The sequence below is a fragment of the Nicotiana sylvestris genome, chromosome 12 (assembly GCF_000393655.2).
Source record: "Nicotiana sylvestris chromosome 12, ASM39365v2, whole genome shotgun sequence".
Lineage (NCBI taxonomy): Eukaryota > Viridiplantae > Streptophyta > Magnoliopsida > Solanales > Solanaceae > Nicotiana > Nicotiana sylvestris.
The window spans coordinates 112,903,373-112,912,458 of record NC_091068.1 but is presented as its reverse complement, the minus strand read 5'-3'; the positions used below and the strand labels follow the sequence as shown (position 1 = coordinate 112,912,458).

Below are 9,086 nucleotides of genomic sequence, written 5' to 3'. Positions count from 1 at the left end.
TCACTTTGAGCTTAAATAGTACATGGTGTAGCTGATACAGTCCACTGGGCAATATGTTGGTCTATCTCATGAAGACCCACAAAGGCACATTCAAATTTTTTTGGAAATAACAGATACTTATAATTATCCAAATGTTTCCAAGGATTATGTCAGGCTGACCTTATTTCCCTTTTCATTATTGGGGGATTCTAGAGAGTGGTTGCAAAAAGAGCCAGCTAATTCAATCCACAATTGGGATGATTTAGCAAAGAAATTCCTAATCAAGTTTTTTTCCATCAAAAAGACAGTTTTTGCGGAGTCAGATTCTTGGGTTTCAACAACAGGATGGTGAAACTCTTCGCCAAGCCTGAGAAAGATACAAGAAACTACTTCGGGATTGTCCTCATCATTGTCAAACTGATGAAGTACTGGGCCATACTTTTGTTGATGGATTGGACGAAACTTCCAAAATGAATCTTGATTCAGCTTGTGGAGGTAGTTGCATGGCAAAATCATACAGTGAAATACAACTTCTGCTAAATAACTTTACTGCTAATGATCATAATTGGCAAGGTGAAGGAGAACCAAGGAGAGCAATGAAACAGAAAGCAGGGTTACTTGAACTGGATGACATTTCCGCCATGAGAGCAGATTTAGCAAAATTGGCAAATCAAATGACCAGAATGACAATGGGACCATCACAACCAATGCAGCAGGTTCAACAAATGTCAGTTTGTTGTGAAATGTGTGGAGATAATCTCACAAGTGACATGTGCCCAACGAATCCTGAATCTATTTATTATGTGGGGCAACAAATCAGAGGGCCGATGAACCAACATGCACAATATGGGAACACTTACAATGCAAATTGGAGGAATCATCCTAATTTCTCTTGGGGTGGAAATCAATCAAATCAGAATCAATATAGACCCCAAGGAAATTTTAATCAACCTCAAAGGCCACCACAACAGGCAGAAGAAAGTACAAATGATTTATTAAAAAAATTGTTGCAAGACAATCAGCAACTCAGAACGGACTTCAGAAATCTTGAAAGGCAAATGGGACAACTGGCTGCAAATCAAAATACTAGACCTGCAGGGGCACTTCCTGGTGATACAGAGAAAAATCCTCAAGTGAGTGCAATTACACTTAGAACAGGAAGGGAGTTAGAAGAAGTTTCATCAAAGAAAAAGAACAAGCAAATACCTGAAGGTGAATTAATTCCCAAAGCAACACAGGAAGTAAGGAAAGATGATACAATTTCAGCACCTGTAAATATTCCAAGACCACCACCACCTTTTCCACAAAGATTGCAGAAAAAAAAATGACGATCGCATGTTCAACAAATTTCTCTCTATGTTGAGTCAGATTCAATTGAATATTCCGTTGGTAGATGTGATTCGTGATATTCCAAAATATGCCAAATACATAAAAGACATTGTGGCTAACAAGAGGAGACTGACTGAATTTGAAACAGTTGCACTTACTGAAGAGTGCACTTCAAGGGTCCAAAATAAGCTTCCTCAAAAGCTTAAGGACCCTGGCAGCTTTACTATCCCTGTAAGAATAGGCAATGTTGACGTAGGTCATGCACTTTGTAATTTGGGAGCAAGAATAAATTTGATGCCATTGTCTTTGTACAAACAATTTGGTTTGAGATCTCCAAAACCCACCACAGTGATGTTGCAACTAGCAGACAAGTCCATAGCTTACCCGGAAGGGGTGATAGAAGATGTGCTACTGAAAATTGGGAAATTTATTTTCCCAGCTGATTTCATTATCTTGGATTTTCAGGCCGATGAAAAAGTTCCTATTATATTGGGAAGACCTCTCTTGGCTACAGGCGATGCTATAATTAAAGTAAGAGAAGGAAAAATGATCATGAGAGTTGACAACGAGGAAGCTGTTTTTAATGTATATAAAGCAATTCAACTTCCTCGACAGTATGAAGAATTGTCTATGATATCTGTCATGGAGATTGATGAACAACTTGTTACCTCAAGTGTATATTTGCAGGATTCTTTAGAAAAAGCAATTGTGTTGTTTGAAAGTTTGGAGATTAATGATGAGGTTGAGGAGATGAAACATAATTTGAATGCAACATGTGAATATGTAAAAGGTTTTAATCCCTTTGAACCGTTGAACAGGCCAGATGGTCCTCCTCTGAAGCCCTCAGTTGAAGAAGCTCCCAAATTGGAATTAAAGCCTTTACCTTCTCATCTTCATTATGCTTATTTGGGTAGTTCTGAAACGTTACCTGTTATTATTTCGGCTAACTTGTTTGAATTGCAGGAGGAGAAATTGTTAAGAGTACTACGTGAGCATAAAAGAGCAATTGGGTGGACAATGTCCGACATAAGAGGTATTAGTCCAGCTTTTTGCATGCATAAAATTCTCATGGAGGAAGAGCACAAGCCAAGCATAGAACAACAACGCCGCCTAAATCCGAACATGAAAGAGGTGGTAAGAAAAGAAGTGATTAAATGGCTTGATGCAGGTATTGTATTTCCAATATCTGATAGCAAATGGGTAAGTCCAGTCCAATGTGTTCCAAAGAAAGGAGGAATGACCATAGTAACAAATGAAAATAATGATTTGATTCCCATTAGAACTGTTACTGGGTGGAAGATTTGCATAGATTATAGAAAATTGAATAATGCCACCCGGAAAGACCATTTTCCCCTTCCCTTCATTGACCAAATGCTTGATAGATTAGCCGGGCAGGAATACTACTGTTTTTTGGATGGCTACTCAGGATATAATCAAATTGTTATAGCCCCAGAAGACCAAGAAAAGACCACATTTACATGCCCCTATGGGACATATGCATTTAAAAGAATGCCATTTGGTCTTTGCAATGCACCTGCGACTTTTCAAAGGTGTATGATGGCTATTTTCACTGATATGGTTGAAAGATTTGTGGAAGTATTTATGGATGATTTTTCTGTATTTGGATGTTCTTTTGATGAATGTTTAATGAATCTTGATAAGGTCCTTGCTAGGTGTGAAGAAACAAATTTGGTACTAAATTGGGAAAAATGCCATTTCATGGTACGTGAAGGCATAGTCTTAGGGCATAAAGTGTCCAAGAGTGGATTGCAGGTGGATAAAGCAAAGGTGGAAGTAATCGAAAAATTACCTCCACCAACATCCGTTAGAGGCATTCGCAGTTTCTTAGGCCATGCGGGCTTTTACCATCGTTTCATCAAGGATTTTTCAAAAATCTCATCTCCTTTGTGCAGGCTTCTTGAGAAAGATACATCTTTCAAGTTTGATGATGCTTGTCTGAAAGCATTTGATGAGCTGAAACGAAGATTAGTTACTGCACCGATTATCATTTCTCCAGATTGGAAACTTCCATTTGAATTGATGTGTGATGCAAGTGATATAGCCATTGGAGCTGTTTTGGGGCAGCGGAAGGAGAAAATATTTTGTTCCATTCACTATGCGAGTAGAACTCTTAATTCATCTCAAATGAATTACACTGTTACTGAAAAAGAGTTGCTCACAGTAGTATGGGCATTTGATAAGTTTAGATCCTATCTAGTGGGGACAAAAGTCATAGTTTACACAGATCACTCCGCTATAAGGTATTTATTTGCAAAGAAAGATGCCAAGCCAAGGTTAATTCGATGGGTTCTTCTTTTGCAGGAATTTGATTTGGAGATTCGAGATCGAAAGGGAACAGAGAATCAGGTTGCAGATCATTTATCCAGGCTGGAAAATAGAGGCCATGTCACTGAAGGAGAATCAATCAAAGAAACATTCCATGATGAACATTTGCTAGCTATCACTTCGGATGAAACCCCGTGGTATGCTGATTATGTGAATTTCATTGCAAGTGGAGTGACTCCACCAGAATTCACAGCTGACCATAGAAGAAGGTTCTTACATGATGTGAGATTCTACATGTGGGACGAGCCTTTTCTATACAAGCAATGCGCAGATCAATTGGTAAGAAGGTGTGTCCCTGAGGAGGAGATGAATGCAATATTGCATGACTGTCATTCTTCTCTTTATGGAGGTCATCATGGTGGAGACAGAACTGCACAAAAGGTTTTGCAATCAGGTTTTTACTGGCCAAAATTATTTAAAGATGCACATGCTTTTGTTAAAAATTGTGACAGGTGCCAAAGAACCGGAACGATCACGAAGAAGCACGAGATGCCTTTACAAAATATTTTGGCAGTAGAACTCTTTGATGTCTGGGGAATAGATTTCATGGGACCATTTCCATATTCTAATGGGCACAGATATATTTTGGTTGCAGTTGATTATGTGTCTAAGTGGGTTGAGGCCATTGCTCTTCCTACTAATGATGCGAAGGTAGTGGTAAGTTTCGTAAAGAAGCACATTTTCACACGCTTTGGAACTCCAAGAGTGTTGATAAGTGATGGAGGAACACACTTTTGCAACAAATTGTTGAAAAATGTCCTAGAAAAATATGGTGTGAGACACAAGGTTGCTACTGCATATCACCCTCAAACGAGTGGTCAAGTTGAAGTGTCAAACATGGAGGTAAAACAGATTTTGGAGAAATCTATGAGCGCAAATAGGAAGGACTGGTCCGGTAAGTTAGAAGATGCATTGTGGGCTTACCGAACTGCATACAAGACTCCAATAGGTACTTCTCCATACAGGTTGGTTTATGGAAAGGCATGTCATTTGCCTGTTGAGCTAGAACACAAAGCTTATTGGGCAATCAAAAAGCTAAATATGGATATGGACTTAGCCGGTGAAAAAAGACTGCTACAACTCAATGAACTTGATGAGTTTCGGTTGCATGCTTATGAAAATGCCAAGTTATATAAAGAAAGAACCAAGAGGTGGCATGATAAGCACATCCAACATCGTGAGTTTGTGCCGGGTCAAGAAGTTCTTTCTGTTTAATTCAAGGTTAAAGCTTTTTCCAGGAAAGCTTAAGTCTCGTTGGGCAGGCCCTTTCGTTGTAGTAAGCGTGACTCCTCATGGAACAGTTGAATTACGAGACACAAATTCAAGTGGTACTTTCTTGGTAAATGGGCAACGAATTAAACATTATTGGGGTGGTGACATTCAACGTCACAAAACCTCAGTAGATTTAATTGATGTATAATGCAATATGGCGTCGTGTCGCGATGTAAAATAAGGCGCTGGTTGGGAGGCAACCCAATGATCATGGTATTTTTGATTATGATGTTTATTGTGTACTAATAAATACAGGTGAACGAGAGCTGATGCTAAGATTGAAGAAAAAAAAATTCAGAAATCGCTCAGGTGCGCGGCCGCGCATTTGACCGCGCTACTTTGGGGTGCTCTCTGTCTTGGCCGCGCACCTGACTAGCGCGGCCGCGCATTTGACCGCTCTAGTTCAGTGGCTCTCTTTCTTGGCCGCGCACCTGACTAGCGCGGCCGCGCATTTGACCGCGCTAGTTCAGTGAAAGTTTTCGTTTTTTTAGTTTCTTTTTGTTTTTGTTTTTGTTTTAATTTGTTAATTAAATTACTATCCTACCCCCCTAATTACCCTTATCTGAACGCCCTTCTCCCCAAAAACCCCCATTCCAACAAATTATCTCTCTCTCTAACCCAATTTCCCCTCTTCAAAACCCTTCTCTTCTCCAAACCTTTCTTCCACCATTTTTGCTTCACCATTTTCTCCCAAACAATCCCCATCAAATCTTCTTCTCTATCTTCACATTCATCTTCTTTACCATTCTCTTCCAACAAAGGTATGAATTCTTGTTTTGTTTTCTTTTATTTTTCTATTTTTTTCCAGATTTTTGTTTATATGCAAATAAAGTAGTTATAGTTGTTAAAGTTGGTTTCTAAGAATGGTGTTGATATTATAAGTTGAAATGTTAGTAAGAAATTAGTTTTAAGTTCTAAGTTCTTCTCTTCTTTTATTTTTCTTGTTATTTTCCAGATTTTGTTTTTATGTTTTAAGTAAATATAATGATAGTATTGATGGGTGTTGTGTAATAATAGTAAACTATTCTCGTATAGTTCTTTTATACAGAGAATAATGTTAGTGATAATTTATTTTTATTTTTATTGCTATTTTTCGAATTTCTGTTGAAGTGTTTATACATATGTTGTGTTAATTGTACATAAATTGTATGTATAAATTAGTGAAATACTTGGGGGTATTGTTGGTTGATGAGTGTGGGGAGGAGAACCACTTGATTGGTGATATTTTATGGGTGAATAAGGGTGATTATTGTTCTAACAAGTGTAAAAGGGGTTATGATAATACAATGCATGCAATGTGTTTGTGAAAAAGCCCCCATGAATAAGAAAATGTAGTTTGTGACCAATGATGAGTGTGAAGTCTAAGTAACCCCATTGAGCCGCGAATTTTGGATTGGGCTATGTTAATATGTTATTGTCTTGCAGGTATAATGACTAACTCCAGAAAAAGACGTACCACAGGTCCTTCCTCAAGCAACCAAGCAGGCAGAGCTAGGTCACGAGAGGCAGCAATTGCACGCCCATTTGATAATACAAGATTTGTTTCGGCCAAAGCTCAGGACCGATTTGTAGAAAAAGCTGAAAAGAAACCAATTCCTGAAAGAGGTGTTGACATGAGAAAACTTCAGCGGTTGTGCCCTCATATGCACGATGAGTTGCTGAGAAGGGGCTTACACACATTCGTCAATGAACCAGGTGAGGCAAATCTCATGGTTGTAAGAGAATTTTATGCCAATGCTCCAGAGCATACAAATGGAATAGTCACAGTGCGCCAAAGAGCAGTGAATGCTTCACTTGAGGCAATTCGTACTGCTTATCAGCTGCCTGCACCTCCATAGGAGCATAATGACTTCAATAACTATGGTAAGACACCCACATACGAAATTTGGGAAAGATTCTTTGAGACCATTTTGGCACCTGGCAAGGAAATTTCCTGGATGACTTATGGGCAGAAATTTCATTCTAATGCACTCACATTTGAAGCAAAGTGCTGGTTGCATCTCATATGCGCCCGATTGATCCCATCACACAATAAAACGAAAGTCAATGGACCCCGAGCTTGTCTTGTCTGGTGTTTTGTTAATGGTCACGACTTTGACGTAGCTAAAATCATGTATGATGAGATGTTCACTCGCTGCAAAATCAAGAGGTATGGATTCTTCTTCCCTTCACTAGTTACTCAACTATGCAGGGCTGCTAGTGTGCCAGAATATCAACCTGCTGATGGGTTGGTTGAAAAGGAAAGCAAGTTCCGAGCTGATAAAGTGACAACGGGGAAAGAGCCGGAGGTAGTAGAGGTGGTAGAATCAAGCAGCTTTGATGATGATGATGACGATGATGAGGAGGAGGAAAATGAGGCAATGAATGTTGAAAGTGAGGCGCAGCCAGAAGCACCCCGTGCATCAGCTGCAAGACTGTCATCAGCTGCGAGACTGTCAAGATCAGCATCACAAGCAGCACCAGCAGCAACATTATCACGAGTAGCTTCATCTTCCCGATCTACCAGATTGCCTCGTCAAAACACATTGTAAAAAGAGGTGGAGGATCTTCGCATCACTATGACTGGGTTGGGCAACCGTGTGGAGGAGATAGCTGACCGACAAGTCAAGTCGGAGAAAAAATTTATGGGTTGACTCAGAGCATTGGGGCGTGCATGTAATGTGAATCCTGACACTGTCTCAGATCAGGAATGAAGTTTCGGGGAAGTATCTTTGCCTCTTTTCTTTTTAGAAATGAAAGTCATGGGGACATGCCTTACGTTTAAGTGTGGGGTGGAAGGATGGTATAATTATTATGGATTTTTAGGTTGTTTTAATTGTTTTGGATTGTTGGAATGTTTTGGTAGTGTGGTACAATATATAATGTTTTGGGATTGCGTGATTATTTCACTTTTGTTTTTAAATGTTTTGGTGATTTAGTATTGTTGGAGTAATTGTTCTTAAAACATATATTTTTTAGTAGTAATATTGGCGCGGCCCGATGACAGATTCTTTTGGATAGGAGTTCTTGAGGGACTGAGCTTATTGAAAACAACAAAAACATTTTTGTTTTTATTTTTGGTATTTTTAGGTAGTATAACAAATCTCCCTTGGTTTTTCTTTAAGCCACGGTCTTTTCCAAGGGTTTATTTTGAACCGGGCATATGTAGTTTTTCAGTGAGCATATATAGAAGAGAACTCATAGCGTTGACACACCTGAACACAATAGAACTTAGAGTGTAACGCTTAGTCTTAATTGTTGAATCTCACCGAAAGTGCCTTAAATTGTAAGTTTGTACTGAATTGAATGCTCGTAATGGAGTGTCTTGATGAGCTGATCTGGAATGAGTCATATGCCATGTGTGGTGAGTATTTGTGTAGTCCATGCATTGTATTTGTGTCTAAAACTTTCCCGGTATGTAAATTAAAGCGAAATATTAGGTGATGCTCGATTTGAAAAATGATGTTAGGCTTTCTTTGACCTTTTTGAGCTTAATTGCTTATCACAAATAAAATTTATCCCTAGTTAACCCTTTTGAGCCTTTAGACTTTTGTTTGGCACCCACATTACAAGCCTATACACTTTTGTTCTTTATTGACAGTGTTTTGATCCTTTTACCTCTTAAAGCACTTTAATTGTGAGAAGAACGCTAAAAGAAGTAAGAAGGAAATAAGTGTGGGGTGGCTTTTGAGTGGAACCAATAAAAGGATGAAAAGTGAACTTATGTTGTAAATAAATACACCACTAGCAGAAATTGAGTGACAAGAAAAATTATATTGTGTTTTGCTCTAGTTAGTGGGAATGAATTAATAGAGTGCTTAAAGAAGAAGGGTGTATTTGTGGGATGACATTGTGTATAAATGAGAAGTAGGTTGAAGAATTTATGCTGAAAAATTGCTCATGTGATGTGTTAAAGTGCTTAGGGGTTGAGTCACTATTCCTAAATACATCTTACCCGTCCCTTAGCCCTCATTACAACCATGAAACAGTCCTAATTGATTTTGGATTGAGCTAGCATACATTAGTAGAGATTTACATTAAGGGCAAGCTTATGGTACCAATTGCATGCATGTGACTTTTATTGTGAGAGTGAGTGCTTTAATTGATTATTATAAGTATATGACTGGAATGTGCGGAGTAATTACCAAATATTTCTTATTGGCATGATGGTGAGGGCATGT

General features: G+C 38.7%; 1 protein-coding gene across 1 annotated transcript; it reads left to right on the top strand.

Annotated features, from left to right (window-relative positions):
• Positions 1 to 668: 668 nt before the first annotated feature.
• On the top strand, positions 669 to 6,764 carry LOC138883554 (uncharacterized). Its single transcript, XM_070164248.1, has 8 exons — positions 669 to 1,250; positions 1,996 to 2,289; positions 2,449 to 3,248; positions 3,696 to 3,820; positions 4,418 to 4,603; positions 4,893 to 4,982; positions 5,182 to 5,235; positions 6,352 to 6,764. Exons 1-8 carry the CDS (start codon positions 669 to 671, stop codon positions 6,762 to 6,764), a joined length of 2,544 nt encoding a protein of 847 aa, XP_070020349.1.
• The last annotated feature ends 2,322 nt before the right edge of the window (positions 6,765 to 9,086 follow it).

Coding starts and splice junctions, on each gene's coding strand:
- LOC138883554 (XM_070164248.1), top strand. CDS start 669: ATGGGACCATCACAACCAATGCAGCAGGTTCAACAAATGTCAGTTTGT. Junction 2,290..2,448: donor AGGAGGAGAAATTGTTAAGA/GTACTACGTGAG, acceptor GAGGTGGTAAGA/AAAGAAGTGATTAAATGGCT. Junction 5,236..6,351: donor AAAATTCAGAAATCGCTCAG/GTGCGCGGCCGC, acceptor ATTGTCTTGCAG/GTATAATGACTAACTCCAGA.